At 41.3% G+C, this 20,481-nt stretch overlaps 1 protein-coding gene across 2 annotated transcripts; it reads left to right on the forward strand.

Annotated features, from left to right (window-relative positions):
- Positions 1-9,947: 9,947 nt before the first annotated feature.
- On the forward strand, positions 9,948-19,680 carry YEATS4 (YEATS domain containing 4). Of its 2 annotated transcripts, XM_050324714.1 has the most exons (7): positions 9,948-10,058; positions 10,149-10,268; positions 10,800-10,866; positions 10,989-11,083; positions 12,540-12,632; positions 12,710-12,797; positions 14,742-19,680. In XM_050324714.1, the coding sequence occupies exons 1-7, from the start codon at positions 10,008-10,010 to the stop codon at positions 14,909-14,911; spliced, it is 684 nt and encodes a 227-aa protein (XP_050180671.1). In that variant the 5' UTR covers positions 9,948-10,007; the 3' UTR covers positions 14,912-19,680. The 2 variants fall into 2 exon arrangements, with proteins under 2 accessions (XP_050180671.1, XP_050180672.1); XM_050324715.1 differs by lacking the exon at positions 12,540-12,632 and having other exon boundaries at positions 9,980-10,058.
- Positions 19,681-20,481: the final 801 nt, after the last annotated feature.

Genomic DNA, 20,481 nt, shown 5'->3' on the forward strand with positions numbered 1-20,481 from the left:
TACTTTTGTCTGTCTTCATTTCAGCTTGTCTGATGTCTTTGCACTTCTCATTATTGTCAGTCTTTTCAAATTTTCAGACATTAAAACTTGGAGCATGGGCATTCTAAACGAAGTTATAGCTAGATTATGTGCTGCAATTATTTCTGAATCTAGAAATAGTTTTATTCATTATTCTTGTCCTTATCTGGTCTTCAAAGACTCTTTGCAGAGTTTACAATCCATGGGAAGTGCAGACTTTTTTTTTTTAAGCCAGCCTTATTTTTCTGTAAAATACAGTCACCCAGATGTAACGTATTAACTAAAGGGGAAAAAAAATAAGCATGGTATGTAAAGCAATTTCAGTCACTTAAAATTACATTTTCAGAATCAAATATCAGTGTAATAATGTTTGGAGCTGTGGTAAAACTTTTTAAAATAAGAACTTTTTATTTGAACCTGGTTTCTTGAGTTGACAAAATCTGGCAAATGTTAATCATTGCAAGGCATGTGCTTGTTGAACACAGCAGTTGTAAAACAGCTGTATGGCAGGTTGAGCTTGTCAGCTCATTTCATGCAAGCAGTTGGTTTGATACCAATGACGGTATCCATCCTCTGATGATTTAAAACTACTTTTGGTGCTGGGATTTCATGGGCAAATGTGTTTGCTGCTAAACCAGAGCTTTGTGTTATGTAAAACACACATCTGTATGTTATAGACAAAAAGCCACTAGCACTGCCATACTGTGCCATCCTAGTAGCGAACTTTTCATGATTCATTATACTTGTCAAAGTATAATTGGCATAAAATGAGCCATATCCATTATACCACCTGAGATTAATGGTACCATTTTGCAGTGCTGTCAACTCCAACTTTGATCTAGCATTTGACAGTGGTAAGATGATGTGAGAACACTGGTTTTCATTTGGTGAAAAAAATTACCTTTATAGCTTCAAAAAAAAGTCTGAAGTGTAATCTGATTGCCATGGAAGAACATAACATTCATGATTGTGTTTAACGCTGATGAGCAATTATGCAGGTCTCTGTTGAAAAGACCCAATGCTCATTAGAAAAAGAACCTGAATTTCTTTGGGTTGTGCTCCAAACTTGCAGTGATGGAAATAATATTCACTGACTCTAAAGGGCTCAGACATAAATCATTTAAAATAGCAAGCAAGAGGATAGCTAAGTCAGCTTGACCACTGAGTTTGCTGCTCTGTGTCTGAATTTCACCATTATAACCTGAATTTTTAGCAACATGAGTGTGTGTTGTAACCTAGCTTCAATGACCAAGTGAAGATTCAGACTGAGATGGAAACAGTGTTGTGCCATGGCTGGTGGGGCCCAGGGGACTGCAGGCTTCATCCTAGGTTAAGCATACAGGGAAAAATCATTGCAAACTCTTGATTTTGAAAGTATCTTATTGAAATTTTCCTCCAGGTTAGGGTGTTCAGCAGTTCCAGTTGCTGAATGGGAAAGAAGTGTAAAGCATCCTTTCCCCAAAAACATGGGATGTATACTCTAAGATAAACCCAGTGAGGGTTCAGTACATGGATGAATTCATTATGGAGGTGTTCAAGCATAGGTCAGCTAACATGATGCAAGACATCAAGGTATGATTTGAAATGGTATTGGAGAATGAGGAAGGTAAGCACTCTGAGTTATGGGTTTTGTTTTCTTCCATATGAGTTTCCTGGGGAAAATACCATCCCTTGAGTTCGATGCAAGGAAATAATTTGATAATACCTGTTAGGAAAGCTTTCTCGCTCAATTCTGCTTGCAAGAACCTTGCCTCCAACCTTTTTAAGTGTCTTCTTCATAGCTGCTGCGGATTGAAGGGCCTAGAGCCCATGGTGAGCTGGAGGGAGAGCTCGTGCTGGAATCCAGGCTTCAGCAGAAGATTATTGTCCTTGCTTGTTCCTCTCTCCAGTGCTTAGCAATGTGGAAGCTGGTACAGAAGCTTGCTCTCTGCCACCTCAGCTGCAGGCTGACTGGCCTTAGCAAAGAGAGCTAACTCTTCCCATCTACCCTATCCTCTGAGGGCTGCAAACAAGATGAAAAATGCCAAATGCTGAAAACGCAAGATTACCCACTCCAGGATAAACCTGTTCCTGAACACGGCTGTACTTGGCTGAGTAACATCACTGTTTGGCCCTTACTATCGACATTCAGTTTTTTGGGAGGAAAGGGCGGTAGAAGGCATTTTTGAGGTTTAGCAGTGGAGCCTAAAATAGTCACTTCTGTGAGCCTTGTGTTCTTGTGCCACCTGCAGTTGAAGGGAGATTACTGGGCTGTGGGAACAGTTTCTGTGAGGGTAGCTCTGGAGATTTGGTGCACATCTGCTGTGGGTTTTGCAGCCCAGGCAGCAGGAGAGCCAAGTCCCCGGGATGTCCTTAAGGGAAGAGGCAGTCTTCCCTTCTGCTGCTGCACCTTTTCTGAACCAGCCTCACTGAAGGCACTACTGAAGTTTCTCCTCTTGCAAAGCTGGCATTTTGCTTCATTTTCTGTCAGTATAGGAATTACTGATCAGGGAGAAGCTTTAATTTTGGAAATTTATCTCTATGGAAGTGAGAGACATCTTAAGCACTTGCTGGGAAGCAGGCATTGAGTAAGGAGTTGGAAGTGTCCTTTGACCTTTGTTAGTTTGGAATGGAAGAGATGCTCGGATTCAGAGTATTAGTGCTGTTCTCTGTCTTGTAATTGTCTCCTAGTTCATCCTTCAAACAGTTTCATAATACTGCAGCTTGTCCAAGGGAGATGGTAGGCTGGAAAAGAGAGGAGCAGTCTGTAAGAAGCTGTGAAAGGCGAGTTTGTCCAGTGCAGGCTGAGTTAAGGAAGACAGAGGTATGTGTGTAGCTTATGATCACAAAGATACCTTTCTTACAGACATTATTATGTGACATTGGGGTGCATGCTCCTGAGTGTCTATACCCTGAAATGCTAGACTATAACAAATCATGACACACCAGGCAAGGAAACGCTGGTTTAATCAGTTTGGGGCCAGGACGTCTGTTTTGCATTGGGAATTGGCCGAGTCCCCTTGGAGGCCTGTGACATCACACTTTCAGAAATAATCAACTGAGAATGGAGTTTTGCCAAGTTAATATCTGCATTTTTTTCCAAAGACAACCACCTGGTTAGCATTGCATATGTGTTACAGAAATGTAGTCTGCACAGTCAACACCTCTGACAGTGAGTTTGGCATATCCTAAAGTACTCGAAGCATGACACTACTTGATTTTCTGAATGCATCTTGACTAACAACAGGGATTAAATTCTTCACTATGTCTGGAGTAGTTATGAGTTTATGTTCATTCATGTTCTATGAGTGCAGGTAAGGCCGATGCTGCTCAGGAGACTTTGTTGTGTAATAGATGGACAGATTAACTGGAACTGCAAGAGGAAGAAAATATATCTGTCACATGGAATTTTTATCTGTTTTACCTCTTGGAAGATACAAAAGCAAGTGATGGCTTCTAAAAAATGTGAGTAAATGGCAGGAAATGGGGGACAATAAGCCTGCTCTCTGTCCAAGAAAAGTAACTTGTTGGGAGAGCCTTAAGAGAGGCAACAGAAAGAGACCAAAGTGAGAGTGAGGTGGGAATATATTTCCTTTCTTTGCCTGGAGATGAAAGGAGGTGAAAGATGCAGAAGCAGTGTGATGGAATGGCAGCTGCAGAGTGCAGCATGTTTATTTTCAAGGATGCTGCAAGCTGAGAGGTGCTATGCTGCCCTTGGGCTGAGGGAGGGAGATGAGCAGTGCTGTTAAGATTTTTGGATTACTATATTTTTGATGATGACGTTTGAGCTGGAAGCGAGTCAGAGAAGTAACATAGTGCAACATAACATGTAATATGGAAAACAGTGAGATGCTGGTCAGCTCAGACTTTAATGCTGAGACACGAATTATATGGTGTTTAAGGAATTAATCAAAGTTCTCTACCTTTTTTACTCCGCTTTTTTTCTGCTCCCAGAGAGACAGCGTGAAAAGCAGTTGCAGCCCAGTAGAAATAGAGTTCTCTTTGCTGCAGATAGAGAATTGATATTCCTTTTAATTATTTGAATCTCTTAATGTGTCTCTTCTGAACAATTTGCAGAAAATCCTTAGCAATTTGCTTCCCATCAGACTGCTGGAAGTCTTGTAAACCTTGTGCCCTTTGTATAAATGGGAAGTAAAATAAATTTCTTTTCATACAAGGCTTCCCAGTTTTACAGAAAGGATTAAGGGTAAACAGAAGATTAGATATTGCTGAACATTTTTCAAAACAATTTGAGTCTACTTATCATTGGCGCACATTGAGTAGATTTTTTTTTTCTTTTTATCCTGTATTTTAATGGTGAAGTTAGGCCTGTAGGTGTTCTGTCACATAAGGAAGGATATGTTCAAAATGGGGTAGATGTGCAAATGGAGCGTAAAACGGCTCTTTCTGCCATCTAGCGGCATCAAAAAAACACTCCTCTGCTTAATTTATAATTCATTAATTATTGTATCTGCACTGTCAGCAGAACTGTAATAATCCTCAACTGTCCTAATTTTAAGCAGTCACTTTTTTCCCCCCACTTTTCCACAAAATAAACAAGCTGTGTCCCCTTTTCCTTGCCTTGATACCTCATTAAAAAGCTCTTGTTTATTGCCTTATTTTCTGCATATTATTTTGAATGCCTTTTGAGTGTACTGCTCTAAAAATCTTGTGTGTGTTTTCCTGTGTAATACACTTGGAGTGAAAGAAATACTTCAATGCTCAGAAACCTTTCTTTGACACTAAAAACACTGGAAAAAGATACTGTCCACACAGGCAGATAAAATGTTGCCTGTGGTGGAACACATCTCTAAAATCATCAGAAGAAGGGTGGGTTCCCACGTGGAACAGGCAGCATTCACCTCTGAAGGAGCTGCGAGCTCTACAGAGTTACTGCATTTCAGAATGGTTTAACTGATGCTTAAAACTAATTTCCGAGGCTTGCTGGTATCCACTTTCCCTGTTAAACTCTCTAATTCTTTTTGACAGGCAGCTACCCATACCACCTTTTACAGTATGAGACTGTGCTTCACTTAGAAAAGAAACAGCTCTGCATGGATGTGTTGCAGCTCCACACTGGTGGGAGGGGATGAAAACAGATCATTCATGCCAAACAGGATCCTTATTCATGGGTCAAGTTGTAAGGGACTTGGGCTCCCACCTCAAAATGTTAATTGGAGCCTATACATAATTAAAACTGCAGTTCTCACTTTTCTGAAAGTCATGTAGCCCGGAATCTTTGCAAGATGTAGGTTCACAGCCTCCCCTTTCCTCAAAGACCTGCAGTGTAAGGGGAATGAAAATGGTGAATGGTGTAGAATGGCCAACAGAACCCTGCAAAAGAAACTGTTGAAAATAATGTCTAAATTGTGTGGTGGGTTCTTTTTTAAATACGTGAAGTCCTTGAATCAAAAGAGTCAGAGAAGGCCAATGTTTTATTAGCAACTATAAAAGGCTGTATTTTGAGCTTCTCTGTGTAAGTATAAGTTCTCCATAATGATTAAAGCTATCTACTGGCTGGCTTCCATCTCAGCAGGAGAAAATTTTCTTGCTGTTTCTTTCGCAGTGGTAACAGTATGATACTTCAGAAAAAGAACTTTTGGGTTTTTTAAGTGGAATCCCTACTGCGCCCTCCTAATTTCAAGTTATCCCCTGCCTGTTCCATTTAGTTAAGTAATTTATCATTTTAAAATTAATTTTATGCCTTTTACTCAAAATTAATTTAGAAATATAACTGCTCAGATTTTTAATTGTGAGGGGCTTGAGTGCATTACTGAAGTAGGGAAGGATTCTAAAAATTCAAGTCTTTATTTAGGGAAAAAGTATGCCAAAACCATGTTATCACTAAATTAAATTGGTAGTCAGTTAAAACAGTCAGGGCTAGTGAGAGAGCTGGTGTTATACCATTTATTGCTGGAGCCAGGTTTGTGCCACCTCCAGCTGCACCTGATCCTTGGAGCAGGTGGCCGCTTCCCTTCACTCAGTTTGTCCTTTCCAGGACTGGAAGAAATTTGAGAAAAGTCTTACATGACATTTCTGCAAGGTCCAGTCCAAAAAAATCCCATCAGTTTCCAGTCTCTCCCATGGCAAATTGTTTTCATTGAACATATTCCTACAAGGGTTTTCCTGCCATAGCTGCGACCTGCTTGTGAGTCTGAAATTCAGTGGCTGCTTTGCAGATTGTTCCATTTGAGACTGTTTTATTTCAGTAGGCGCAGAGCATGTGTCCAGTGCCACTTCCTCCACTTCTTTTCTTAAATGTGCTTCCATTCTGTTAACAATATTCAGCATATCCAATGTGAACATTTGGATAATGAATCCATTAAGTATTCTTTTGGTGAACAAATCTTTGTATGAGGTTTAAAAAAATGGAATTTATTTCTTTTTCATTCACCTATATCTGTCATCTCTGTGATTAGCCATGCTTGTAGGTAAAACAGGTTGGGAATGGTGTGGGTGTCTTTTAGCCTTCCATACTTCATTGCAAGGCTCCACAAGAAAGCAAAGCAGCAAGAAAGATTGGAAAATGCTGCCTGGGATATGAAACTCTGTCCTGTCCTGGGGCAGCCAACTGCATCTTTTAACCTCTTTCATGATTATCTTACAACCTCATAAGGTCTGTCTGGACTGTTTGCTCCTACACTTCCTACAGGAAGTCTATCCCACTCCTCCCATGCTCCAGGGATTGTGGGGTTACAAATCAAAGTCACTGCCTGAATTTCTTATTGTCTAGATTATATTAATTTGATTTTTTTGTGCTGATACTGCTCTCTATCTAGTTATTTCCCTTCCCATTGTACTTAACCCCTTAAGGCATTCACAACAGCAAGTTAATAATTATTCTCCCTTTATTTAAGCAAATTTGTTTAAGGAGTCTCTGGCCTTCTTTAGGACACACGGTGTTTTCACCCAGTTGCCCTGTTTCTTGCATATTTGCTTTTCTGTTAATTTTTCCTATAAAGGAAGATAATACACTAAATATTAAGAAATTTTACACTGTGAGGGTGGTGAGACACTGGAACAGGTTGCCTAGAGAAGTTCTGGATGTTTCATCCCTGGAAATGTTTGGGGTCAGGTTGGATGGAGCTCCAAGCAATCTGGTCTAGTGGAAGGTGTCCCTGTCCCTGGCCGGGGGGATGGAACTAGATGGTCTGTAAGGTTCCTCTCAACCCAAACCATTTTATTATATATTCTTTTAACAGAAAGAAGCATGCTGGACTTTTGGGGACACAGCCTGGGGCTCTGTAAATCCAGAGGGGACATGGGGTGGGCATTTCCATTTAACAAGCTTTGTTGAAGTGAGCAGGTCCCTGTGGATGCCAGAGTTTAGCAGTTAGGATGAGCATGGCCACATGCCAGAACCTCTGCTCCTGCCTTGGTGAGCAGCGAAAAGCTCCATGTGAGCATGCCTGGCAGCAGAGGTAAAGTGAGCTGGACTGTTTGGAGACATCTACAGTGTCCAGAAGGACCCTTATGCCACCTGTGAGAGTGTCAGAACAGGAGAGGAGCTGCTGCTGCAGAGCACACCCTGCCTGCCCCTGCCCACCTGCTGGTCCCTATCCCAAGAGATGTGTGGGCAGCTGGGCCACCTGCATTCATATGGATATGAGCCAGAAAAGAGACAAGGTCATCTTTAGCAGAATTTTTTTTTTTGGCCATTCCCAGTGTCTGCATTTTCACCCTTATTGCAGTAACAGTGGTGAGAGGGCCCTAACACTGTGCTCATTTCCCTAGTTTTCTCTATGAAAGCTCACTTGCACTTCATTTCTGTTTAGGAGAAGGTCACCATTGATTAAATATGGTCAGAACTGTGGCACAAATTGGGCCGTGTAGTATTTTCCTCTGTCATTTTTGTGGAAATATACATTGGGCTTGATTTGTGCTTCTATATATAGAGAACAATACACAGAAGCACATTGGAATTTATTTCTGAATAGAAATACTGGGTTGGACTTTTTAAATAAGACATACTCTGTGTGTTTTTTATATTTGGTTCAATTAAAGAATAAAGGGACCATTCCCTATCACGTGCATTCTCTATACAATCGTCTCATTTTCTGAATCAGTCGTGGCTCTTACAGACCAATAGCCGCTGGTGGCACAGTGGTGGCAGGACCCTGAGGGCCAAGCACGTGCAGTTCCCCCTGCTCAGGTGAGCTCAGTTTCTACTGGTGGTGCTGTGATGGGCTGCCCTCTCATATTCCAGTTGAGAGTAGATTAGCAAAGGTTGGTTACATCTCTGTCTTTAAAAATCAAAGCAGAACAATATTTAAGCCCACCCTTTCCAAAGGAAAATCTGTAGGGCAGTCATGCTCACATGGGAGGAAAAGGTTTCTTTAGAGCCAGAACTGCATCATTTTCCCCTTCTTGTTCATCTTGTTACTGATGAATAAAGAGTTTTCCATAGAAGCCATTTATTAGAAGTTAGATTAACCTCAGAAAATTTTTCTTTTAAAACAGTGAGAGCTCAACCACTTGCAGAAGCTGCCAGTCTTGCCAAATTGCTTCGTTTTAACAAGAAGAGCTGTAACACTTCAGGGCTGATCAGCGCTGACCACATGAGATCTAGTTCATGCAAGGAACAGGGTAGGGAATTTTTTATTACTGGGAGTGCGTTCTTGTCTTCTTGTCTGCCAGGAGCCCCAGCACAGGCTCTGGACGGCCACAGGAGGGGGAATGCTCTGGAGGCTGTTTTGCAGGCACAGTCTGGCTGCAGCTTCCCAGAGGAGTCCCCTGAGTTCTCTGGTCCACCATAGGGATAGACAGAGCTGGGCTGACTGGAGGGTGCAGCTGCGGCTTCCATAGGCATTTCCCTCCCACTGTACCTGTCTTGCCAGCACATACTATACCTTCACCGGGACTGCTTTTTTTTCTGGATGTCTCATTTAACCAGGCAGTGTGTAGGTCCCTGGAAATGACGTGCAATAAAATAGTGAGCACCAAGACATAGCAGCAAAGGGTGTGTTTGAGTATAGTTAAAGTAAAAATGTGAAAAGAAGGAAAAAAGTTTGTCTAATTACCTTCTTCATTCTTTAAGTACTACTGAGCTCAGACAGAACAGCATGTGACCTCCGCACAGAGGACTGTGAGTGATGGAAGTGGCACGAGTGTGTGCTATCTCCTGCATTTGCAGGACATGGGCAGCCAAGAGATGGAACACTTGGGGTTGTTGGTGGATGAGAATTTTGGCATGGCACAACAGTGTGCACTTGGCAGCCCAGAAAGCCGTGTCCTGGGCTGCATCAAAAGCAGGGTGGCCAGCAGGTCCAGGGAGGTGATTCTGCCCCTCTACTCCCCTCCCATGAGATTCCCTGAGGAGTGCTGCATCCATCTCTGGGGTTCCCAGTGTAAGGAGGACGTGGACCTGTTGGAGCAAGGAAGGCCATGAAGGTCAGAGGGATGGAGCACCTCTCCTAGAAAGACAGGCTGAGGGTTGGGGTTGTTCAGCCTAGAGAAGGCTCCAGGTATCCCTTAGAGCAGCTGTCCAGTACCTAAAGGGGCCTCTAAGAGAGCTGGAGAGGGACATTTTTGCAAGGGCACGTAGTGACAGGACAAGGGGTAATGGCTTTAAACTGAGAGTATATTTAAATTAGATACAAGAAGGAAATTCTTCTCTATAGGGCCAGTGAGGCACTGGAACAGGTTGCCCAGAGGAGCTCCGGATGCTCCATCACTGGAAGTGTTCAGGGCCAGGTTGGCTGGGGCTTTGAGCCTCCTGGCCTGGTGGGTGTCCGTGCCCACGGCGGGTGGGGGGTTGGAGGTGGATGGGCTTTGCGGTCCCTTCCGTGACGTCCCCGCTGTGCCAGCCGGGCCGCGGCCGCCGCGCTCCAGCCCTGCCCGTCCCGCCCCGCTCGGCCGGGCCCGTGGGCGCAGGCCCGCAGCCCCGCCCCGGAAGCCGCGGGGCATGGCGGTCGCGGGGCGGCGGCGGTCGCGGCGGCGGGGCCGGGGCCGGGGCCGGGCGGGGCGGGCGCGGCGCGGGCGGGCGGCGGCGGGCGGCGCCCCCCGGCAATATGTTCAAGAGAATGGCAGAGTTCGGGCCTGACTCCGGCGGCAGGGTGAAGGTGCGGCCGGCGGGGCCTCGGCGGGGGTCGGGCCGCGAGGGGCAGCGCCTTTCTGACCGTGCCTGTCTGGTTGTCTCCCTGGCGCTTCAGGGCGTTACCATTGTGAAGCCGATCGTGTACGGGAACGTCGCGCGGTATTTTGGGAAGAAGAGGGAGGAGGATGGCCACACTCACCAGTGGACGGTGTACGTGAAGCCGTACCGGAACGAGGTACGGCCGCGCTGCTCGGGGAGGGGGGCCGGGCGCTGGAACAGCTGCCCGCGGAAGGGGGGGAATCGCCATCCCCGCCACTCTTCAAAACGCGTGTGGATGTGGCACCCAGGGACGTGGTGTAGCGGTGGCCCTGGCAGCGCTGGGTTAAGGGTTGGACTCCCGTGGTGGTGGAGGTGTTTCCCAGCCCAAACCATGCCCTCCGCTGTGGGGAACGCCAGGCGAGCAGCGCTGGAACGGGCCGGGGTCTGGAAAGGGAAAACGATGGGGAAAACATATTTCTTTTTACGTTTCCGGAGTAATCTTTCTAGGTTAGGGGGAAGAGTGGCGAGCGTTCATGGGGACAAAATACCGACAGACCTGTGTGCCAGTACTAATTTTTGGATTCACCATTTTGCTTTCCATCTGTGTTTAAAGTCAGAAGAAATACTGTGCTTGTGTCAGAAGAGCGGTAGGCATGTAGGATAGATGACTAAAGAGTAGGTTGGTGTGCTGTATGAATTATCGGAAATACCAATATTTCTGTTTTAGGACATGTCTGCCTACGTAAAAAAAATTCAGTTCAAGTTGCATGAAAGCTACGGTAATCCTTTAAGAGGTAGGTTTTGCATTTGAGCATTTGTTCCTAGAATTGGGCTTTTGTTGCAGTTTTTTATTCCTTTCTTTGTTCCACTGAGGCTTTTTGTCATTGGGTTAACTCTTCTGTGTTTCCTACTGCAGTTGTTACCAAACCACCATATGAAATCACCGAAACGGGCTGGGGTGAATTTGAAATAATCATTAAGATATTTTTCATTGATCCAAATGAAAGACCTGTAAGTACATTGAACTTTTAACAACAATTAATTATGGTGGCCTAAAGCTGTGCTCTAGGACATTGGTGGTCAAAATAAGTCCCATTGGCTGGGGAATTAATAACGCCTGTTCTTGTAGAAAGTGAATTTAATGATTGGCCACATTTTCCTGTTTCTGTGCTTTGCTACTGGCATTCATGACTGCTTTTCCTGCACTTGGCTTCTCTGACATTTACTAATATGTGACTGCATGTTGCACCTTACTTGGTTTGAGCACACGCTGAGGATTTTTCTTCCATGTAGCTTCCTAGTTCTAGGATATTTGAATATTTAAACTTTTTTTTTTTTTTGTCTGTCAGATCAAAATCATTTAAAAAGTGGTAAAGGTACTATGCTAGCATTAGTCTCTGCCCTAAGAAAACCAGGTTAAGACATTCCTGTAGTTGCATAAAGCATTGGAATTAATTTTTCTTTCCTTCCTGCGTTTTAGACATATCTTGTAGGTTTGTTTGTACAAGTTTAGGTAGGAAACTCAATTACTCTATTTTAGGGGAAGAGGATGTTTATTTCTGAAGGACTGAGTTACTTCTGTCACATGAATTTCAGTAGTCTTTTGCTTTATCCGCTTTTTGCTAAATGGGAGGGAAACTGAATTCTAGATTTTTCTTGAATATGTGACGATCGATAGAAAGGGCTTCTTGTGCTGTTGTACTCAGCAGCATCGTGACTTGTCATCCTAGTTCTGTTCACAGCTTGACCAAGCTGTCTTAAAGTTGGTTGGGTGTTTTTTTCCTTGCTGCTGTTCTTGGAAGGGTGTTTCAGAGCCTGTCATGTTCTCCCTTTCCAGGAAGTACCGAGTGGAGTAAGGTATTGCTCTGTTCTATGACCACTCATGGGGCCTGTTTGTGGAAGGGGAGAACTGTGGGCTGTGTGTCCTTTACTCAGGCCATGGTCCAAGTGGTTAGTGGTTCCTCAGGGCTGGACAGAGGGCTTCCATTCCTCTCCCCACCCTGCCATGTGCAGTGCGGTAATGGAAGAGTAACTCCATAAGGAGAGATTTCAGGGAAAAGCTATTCACAAGCCCCCCTGGTGTTCTTCTTTCACAAGAAGGGATGATAAGGTCACAGAAAACACTTTCTAACAGATGAATTGGGAAAGTTTGCTTGAATTAAATCATCAATTTGGAAATGTTTGAGAGAAGGTGGTGGTAGTAGTAGTTTTTATACAACAGTGCTAAGCCACTTGCCCAGACACTTTTAAAGTATCAATAAACCTTTGGCTAGTTGGCATGTTTTAACAATTAATATTGAATAGAAGTAATTCCACTGAAGCTATATGACATTTATTTTTGCATTCCTAAAAGATTTTTAAATCCTATACAATTGTTTTGTAGGAACAAGTGCTACTTGTTGGTATCTAGAACAAGATTTCTATTTCCCTACAATTGTCAAGCTAATAAAATTCTGTCTTTGCATAGGTAACCTTATATCACTTGCTGAAGCTTTTTCAGTCGGATACAAATGCCATCCTGGGGAAGAAAACTGTAGTTTCTGAATTCTATGATGAAATGGTATGAATGTTTTTAATGTAATCCTCACTTTATTTTGAAGAGTATTAGTGATACTATGTATTTTTCTCCTTCATTAGATATTTCAAGATCCTACTGCAATGATGCAGCAGCTGTTAACAACATCTCGTCAACTAACACTAGGTGCTTATAAGCATGAAACAGAGTGTAAGTTGAAAATTAAAATATTTTAATTTTAGAAATAAACAGTAGTTGGTTTTGCTTTTATTGCTGTTCTTTTCCTGGGCTGTAACAATACAATGGATTTGGATGCTGATTAAAAAGTGCTATTTTTACATTAAATTTAACTTCAACTTTTGCAAAGATATTAATACTTATTTGAAAACTTTCAAGATTTTCTGATCTGTATGTGTGCTGAAAAAAAATTAGAAATTACTCAATATGAAGAGTGCGTGATCTACACCTAGTTTAACATCTTTGAAATGAGTCAAAACCAAATAAATGAAGGCCACTCTGTGGTATAATTCTGTTCAGCACTAAAATAGGAACAGTTAGTGGTGTTTAAGTCAAAGCAGCAGCCCTTTGGGAATAAAGAGTAGTATCTGAAAGCTGTTCCTGTCGTTTTCCCTTCTAATTCTTGAACTGTAGGTAGTTTCATAACATACTTATTCAGTACAGCATAATGTTTTTTGTGTCCTTTTTATCTAATTTGTCTCCACATGTAAACAAAAATATTAAGGGAATTAAAGAAATTAAATAAAGATCCATTGGTTCATGAATTGTAATGCATTTAGTGATAATTTCTGTTCTGATCTTCTGGATTTCATCTCTTATATTCTACTCTCAGAAAACAAATGTAATATTTATTGAGCCCAAATCCTGCCTTGTTAATTACAAACTCTAATGCCATCGTAGTCCAGCTCACCTGGCCTTACGTTCACCTGACAACAAATGCCAAGTATTTTTTGGAAAGCAAATGCCTAGACCTAAAGAGTGGAGAGTGATTATGAGTTTGAAGCTCTTCAAAGTTCAGGTTCTGATTTGCCTTACGTCTGCTTGGCTCTGTGGATGTGCGAGCTCCATGTAATTTCTAGCTCAGTTTAGCCAGTCTTGAGGTGGATTTTTGTTACATTGCATGTAGTTATGGCTTTCATTTAGAAAATGTTTAATAACATGATTCATAAAAAAGTCTTGTCCACTTTTAAACATTTCTCACTTCAAATTTTTGTGTGTTTCTCCAGAGAGTAGGTAGAAACTTTTAGTATGTTTTTTGTATATATATTTCCTTAAAATGCGCCACTAAAGCAGATAAAATTTGCCACTGCCCACGATTGTGTAATGTATGGGATATGAAGGGATCTCTGTGGCCTTCATAGATTTGTTGGCTGTACCATCTCTGTCCAAAACCTTGTACATGAAAAAATATTAAAAAAAAGATACTTGATGTCAGGGATTTGTAAAAGCAAAGGAAGCACCACAACTGTTTAGACATGTAGAATTAAACTCCAGTGAGACAAAGAGTAGAAGGTGGTTACAGTACATGGAAAAGGAACCACAGAATGGTGGAGACTTGAAGGGACTTCTAGTGCCATCGTGTCCACCCTGTGCTCGAGTAGGGCCACTACAGCTGATTCCCCAGGACTGTGTCCAGACAGCTTCTAAATATCTCCAAGGATGGAGATTCCACAACCTCTCTGGGCAACCTATGCCAGCACTTGGTCACTTTCACAGTAAAAGTTTCCTGATGTTCAGAGGAACCTCCCATGTTTCTGTTTGTGCCTGTGGCCTCAAGTGCTGTCACTAGGCACCACATATCCATAGTTCTAATTTCCCATTTGCTGTCACCATGCCAGGTTTTACTTAATCTTAAAAAAAACCTCTAGAAAATGATTTCATGAATTGTGTAACTCCATCCACAAAACTGATGGGCCGAGGGCTGAATGAGGCCACAAAACAAACTTCCTGGGTGTTTTTGAAATCCAGGTTTGGTTTTGGATACCATTTTGATTACAATCATTGAAACTCTTAAGGCTAACAGCAATAGATTTTTTTTTTTCAGGACACACACTATCAAAATTACTGTTTCAGTTAAAATAATTACAACTTTTCGTGGTATTTATAATATTTAATTTTTCTTTATCACCACCACAGTTGCAGATCTTGAAGTGAAAACCAGGGAAAAGCTGGAAGCTGCCAAAAAGAAGACTAGTTTTGAAATTGCTGAGCTTAAAGAAAGACTAAAAGCAAGTCGTGAAACCATCAACTGTTTAAAGAGTGAAATCAGAAAACTTGAAGAAGATGATCAGTCTAAAGATATGTGACAAGTGTGGACTTGATAAAGAGCCTATGCTGAAAACGGGAGGACTTCAGTCATGGAACTGTATAAGTTCAGTTCTGTAACCGAAACTATGAGAATTTCACTGGCAAGTGATTGAAGTTTGTGGCAATCAACTTCACAAATGGAAGAAAAAAGAAAGAATGTATCCTTGTTTTATAGTTAAAATCTGTGGGTACTTAACAAGTTATTTCAAGTAGAAGGGGTCTTAGACCAGACTACTTTTTTTTTTTTTTTAAACTGCATTTGAGTCGTACATGAAAACTTTGTATTAAGTCTTGTATTAGTTCAATGTTATTTTACAAAATGCTGGTGTTTACTTTTTTTACTTGTTTTTTTTTCTACTGATTGTTTAGAGATGCATCTTTAGAGCTAAAAATAAAATATGCAATTTTTTATTTTAATATTTTTTGTCTCCATCCACCTGTGGAAGTGTAAGGAACAATTGTAAATAGCATACCCTGATTTAGGGCAGAGGTTGAAATACAGTGGTACACAAGTTGTTTAAGTCTGGTTACAGTGATATTGGTGTGTCTGTTACCAGCACAGTTAAAACACTTTCTGAAAACAGGATTTTAAATAACTTCTATATCTACAGATAAGAGTTTCTAGCCTCAAAGCTGCTTTAACATATATAAGTGCATCAGTTCTACAAGCTGTGCACAGAAGCAGATTATTCCAGTCCTGATTTGTAGGAGTTTGTTTAATACTTGTATTGTACTTCAGTCACTTCAGCAAACATTGTTTCTGCCATTCCTTCCTTCTTCCACTCTTCCCGTGTTCCAGCATGGGTCCCTCCTACAGAGGACAGTCCTTCATGAACTTCTGCAGCGTCAGTCCTTCCTATGGCTTCCAGCATGGGTCCCCTGCAGGGTCACAAGTCCTGCCAGCAAACCTGGTCCTGCATGTGCTCCCCTCTCCCCAGGGCTACAGGTCCTGATGGGACCCTGTTCCAGTGTGGGCTTCCCACAGGGTCACGGCCTCCTTTGGGCATCCACCTGCTTTGGTGTGGGGTCCTCTACAGGCTGCAGGTGAATCTCTGCTCCACCATGGACCTTCATGGGCTGCAGGGGGGCAGCTTCTCTCACCATGGTGTTCACCATGGGCTGTAGGGGAATCTCGGCACCTCCTCCCCCTCCTTATTCACTGACCTCAGTGTCTAAACAGGTGTTCCTCTCAAATATTCTCACTCCTCTCTCTAGTCCGATCTTAGCAATGCTTTGAGAACAAAGCATTTATTTCTTCATATTTGAAACAAGTGATGATTGGCTTTTACTATGGCTTGGTGAAGATTTAGAACTGAAAGAGTTTCATCACTCCCTACGTAGACTTCAGCTTTTCATTAAGAACAGTAACAAACTTGGCATATTTGGTTTATGGTATGTATAGACATAGATGAGGAACAGCTTGTACCAGCAGTGTCCATGCAGATCCTTCCTACCACTGCGCACTCCACATTTTTCTGGCTAGCTAAGTGCTTTGGTTTATTGATTCAGCAGCCAGTTTCCTTTTAAACAGCAGCTGAAGAAGAATGTGAGAATTTCACTTCAGCAGAATGCCATTTTCAGAGCTGTGCATTGAAAATAAGACTTGGCACGGGTCACAGTATATTGTGCATGCTGAAACAAAAATGCACAAAATGGAAAGCACAGTTTTGGTGATACTAGGTTGAATGCGACATTATATTAATCAGTTAAATTACTACTAGTGAGGACTAACTCAGAGAATATTAAACAAGTTCTGCAAGAGCTGTGACTAACATGAACAGGTCTGCTGAAACAGACTTGAACAGACCAAAAAAGCATAGAAATGAACCTTTTGAATCCAACTTCTTTGTAGGAGCCTAAAGTATTCCTTTTGTTTACATCTTTAAAAATGTCGAATAGACAGCCAACTTAACAGAAGCAACGATCCTTGCTCCATTGTTAGTAGCCATCAGCATGCTTCACCAGTGATGTAGTTTTTGTTTGTGGTTAGAGGTCTTCTTTTCCTCTGTTTTTCTTTCAACTTTTTGTGTCTCTTCTCCTTTATGCTCTCTGCAAAGATCACAGAAGCATCATTAGGCTCCTCTGTCAATAGTAAGGCAAGAAAACAGTCCTGTCTGTGCTGATCAGTTACTGTTGATAGACAACAGCAAGACTACCTTGTGCTTTACAAAGTTCCCTCTTATGTTCTGTGCTCTCATTAGAAAATATTTTCTTTAGATGCTGAGAAAGCAATTAAGCCCTGTATTAGGCTGTAATTAAATTCTGGGAGAAGTTAATGAGAATTAATCATGGAACTATAGAGTTATAGAATATCCTGAGCTGGATGGGACCCACAAAGATCACTGAGTCCCAACTCCTGGCCCTGCAGAGGTCACCCCAAGAACTGCATGGATCTCAATTAACAGATAGGTTATGTTGGGCCTGTGTGCTCTGCCTGTAAAAGAGTAGTTGATATAAACATTGGAGTGTGTGTACACAGTACATTTACTGTAAGTGCTGACCTTCTAATACGTATCATTTTCAAAGTTACTAGAACTGAAGTAGAGTGGGGCACGTTAGGACACAGTTGCCTTTGACCTGCATTGCCTTGAAGAAAAACAAAAACCCAAACACTACACTCTGCTTTACTGTTGGCATTTCTATGAAGTCCCAGACAAATAGTTATGGATTGTGCTTACCAGGGTGCTAACTTAAATGCTACCTATTTTTATTGCTGAGACTGACTTCAGACTATGGTTTCATCCTGAGTTAAAATTATGAAAGAAATGTATTTAAATCTTGCTTTGCAAAGGAGGGGAAAAAACTCTCACTGTGCTGTAGGTACACTTTGATATTGCTGAAGCACATAGTAATTTGTTCAGTTTTTTACACTGAAGCTTTAGGCTCCACTTTAGGCTCCACCCTTTCGTGGGTAAACATAAAACATGGTTTATCTCAGCTGCAAGCGTGGTTTACATGCTTACTATTATGAATTTTACCAATGAGGAATGTTTACTTTAGGCATCAAATATGCAAAACTAGTAGTGTCATTGCCTCTTCCACTATAAAGGCTTGGGGTTTTAAGTGTTTCAGCTAAGACAAATTAACACTGATCACAGTAATTTCAGACACTGACTGATTACTCACTACCCAGTGTTATGTATGACTAGTCCTTTTCTTACCCAGCTCCATCTCATATAAGTTAGTTCTTTCCTTTGGGTTTGGCACACTAAGCCTGTGAAGTTGTATAAGGCTGTTGCCAAGGAGGTTTCCCATGAAAAGTGCCATTATCTGACAGGAGATGTGTAGATACAGTTAAGTCAAAGATTTACTTGAGAATTTTTGTAGTTAATAGAGATGGGACTAGAAGGACTAGAAGGAATATTAAGTCACCCTGTTCATTTTCTTTCTAGACAGGTGCTGGTAATAACACCAACTCTTTGCTGTTTATGCATTTAATTCATAATAAATATACCAGTGTTTGTTTACTTCTTAATGGGGATACAGATTTAAGAGAATTTCAGGTTGTTTTCAGACATAAGGTTATTTCCCAAACACCAGGTGGCAGGTATGTCCAAAATATTCTCCAGTCTCAACAGCAGTTTATTAGGAATTCAGCAGATCTGTGATATGTTTGGTTGATCTCATTTTCTTTGAGATTTGATCATCTGATTAGACAACTTGTATTTGTTTCTGTAGAGATGACCAAATTATCTCTTGCATTTTATGAAACTGTTTGGCAACCTTGTCAACAAATCAAGTGTGATGTGCCAGGAAGCACAAAAAAAGTGTTTGTTTACAAGTTTTGTTTATTTCAGCTTTCAAAACGCAAATCTTAGGGGTTGTTTTTAGATTTGTTGTGGTCTGGTTTTTAGTCTTTTTTTTTTTTTTTTCAGGCCAAGATTATGTGACAATAAGATAACTTAGGCAGTCTACTGGACTGCATACTTTCCTTGCACTCAATTGCGTGTGCTTTAATTGCAGGTCCAAAATGGCAGGATTTTCCGCAAGTAAATGTAATTAATCTTTTAAACTTCATGTTGATAAAGGCAATAAGCTTCTTTGACTAATTAATGCTTACTGAATACTATGAATGAACCTTTGGCTTCCAAGTGTGTTGAAACTTCTAATTTTTCTGAATATAACAGGGAAGAACAGCTAAAGTGAGGGAAAAAGAAGAGAATTAGGATGGTAGAAAAGAATAGCAACAATCAAAAATTCCTGTTACATATATTTGTTTGGGATTTATTTAACATTCATTTATGATATATTTATACTATTTCCATTTTTAAATATTTTAAGCTAGAACATGAAATCATGTAAGCTTCTAGTGAAACAGTCTTGCCTATGCAATAGCCAGTAAACATCCAAAATTAAAATGTACATTTAGATTTTTGTACGAAAACCCTCGAGAATGCCAGGTGATTAGGCCATAAAAAGAATTCATTAGCATTGCAATATGCAGTATTTGTCCTACTACCCCACTAGTAATTACTATACTTTGTAAGATGTTAATTTGCTGAACGAGAGGCTGGCCCTTCTTATTCCCACAGCTGTGGGGAATTCTGTAATCTAGGACAGAAACAAATTTCATCTGATCTACTGGCTTCTGCTTTGCTAATAGTTTCACCTGAAGTGTTCAACATCTTTTTTTCTTCAATGTCTTACTTATGCAACATCTGGCAAATTTCATGTTTTTTTCAATCTACAAATCAGCTTTATTTCAAATAACACGTTTTATTTAACCTCTGATCTAGAATGTTAATAAAATGCATGGGTTTTATTTTAACAGGCTTCTAAGTGAAACATTGTTATCTTTATTCTTAGGATCAAGAAACAGGATATATGACTAAGAATGGTCTTCTTCACCTGCTGAATTAAGCAGACAGAATTGCACCTCTGTTTAAATGACTCCAAACAATAGATCATAGAATCATTTCACAGATAAATCATAGTTTCTAAGCTTGCATCTTTAAGCAGTACCATGCTGGGTAAATATAAGTATTTAAAGTGGGTAAAACCAACAAGGTTTATGTCTCTCTGCATGTAACAGGGGGGATTACTTTTGGACTCCAAATTTGGAGTCCAAAATAGTCCAGAATAGTGCTGCACCACTGTATTGTTCCATGCACCAAGTCTCTTGAACGTAGCAGGACCAGCATGTGGCTCCTTCTTCCTCTCTATGCTTGCTAAAGCAAGAATTAATCCAGGTAATTTTTGTTTTAATCACTGTCCTGATTAGAGTGATAACTGTGTCCCCACCTAAAGCTCCATTCAGGTCATAAGCCACCTGAACTTTGAGTAGGTGGTAAGGAGAATGTTGAGAAGTTAGGTTTGAGGAGCTTGCATTTAACTTTTGGTGTTATTTCCTGCTTTCTGTATGGAAGTTTATGCAGTAGTTGAAGCATTTTCTTGGTAAGCTAAATATTCCCAAGGGAAACTGAATCTGCATCACACAGTTTTAGAAGTTCTTAACCATGAGATCATGAGAGTATTCCAGCGGTGCTGCCCACAGGGAGCTGTGACAGTCAGCTCTGCAAGACTTCTCTAGGACCAGATAGGGAACAGGTGAAGGAAAACTATAACCTCA

Source organism: Myiozetetes cayanensis, unplaced genomic scaffold (assembly GCF_022539395.1).
Source record: "Myiozetetes cayanensis isolate MyiCay16 unplaced genomic scaffold, myiCay2020 scf3, whole genome shotgun sequence".
NCBI lineage: Eukaryota > Metazoa > Chordata > Aves > Passeriformes > Tyrannidae > Myiozetetes > Myiozetetes cayanensis.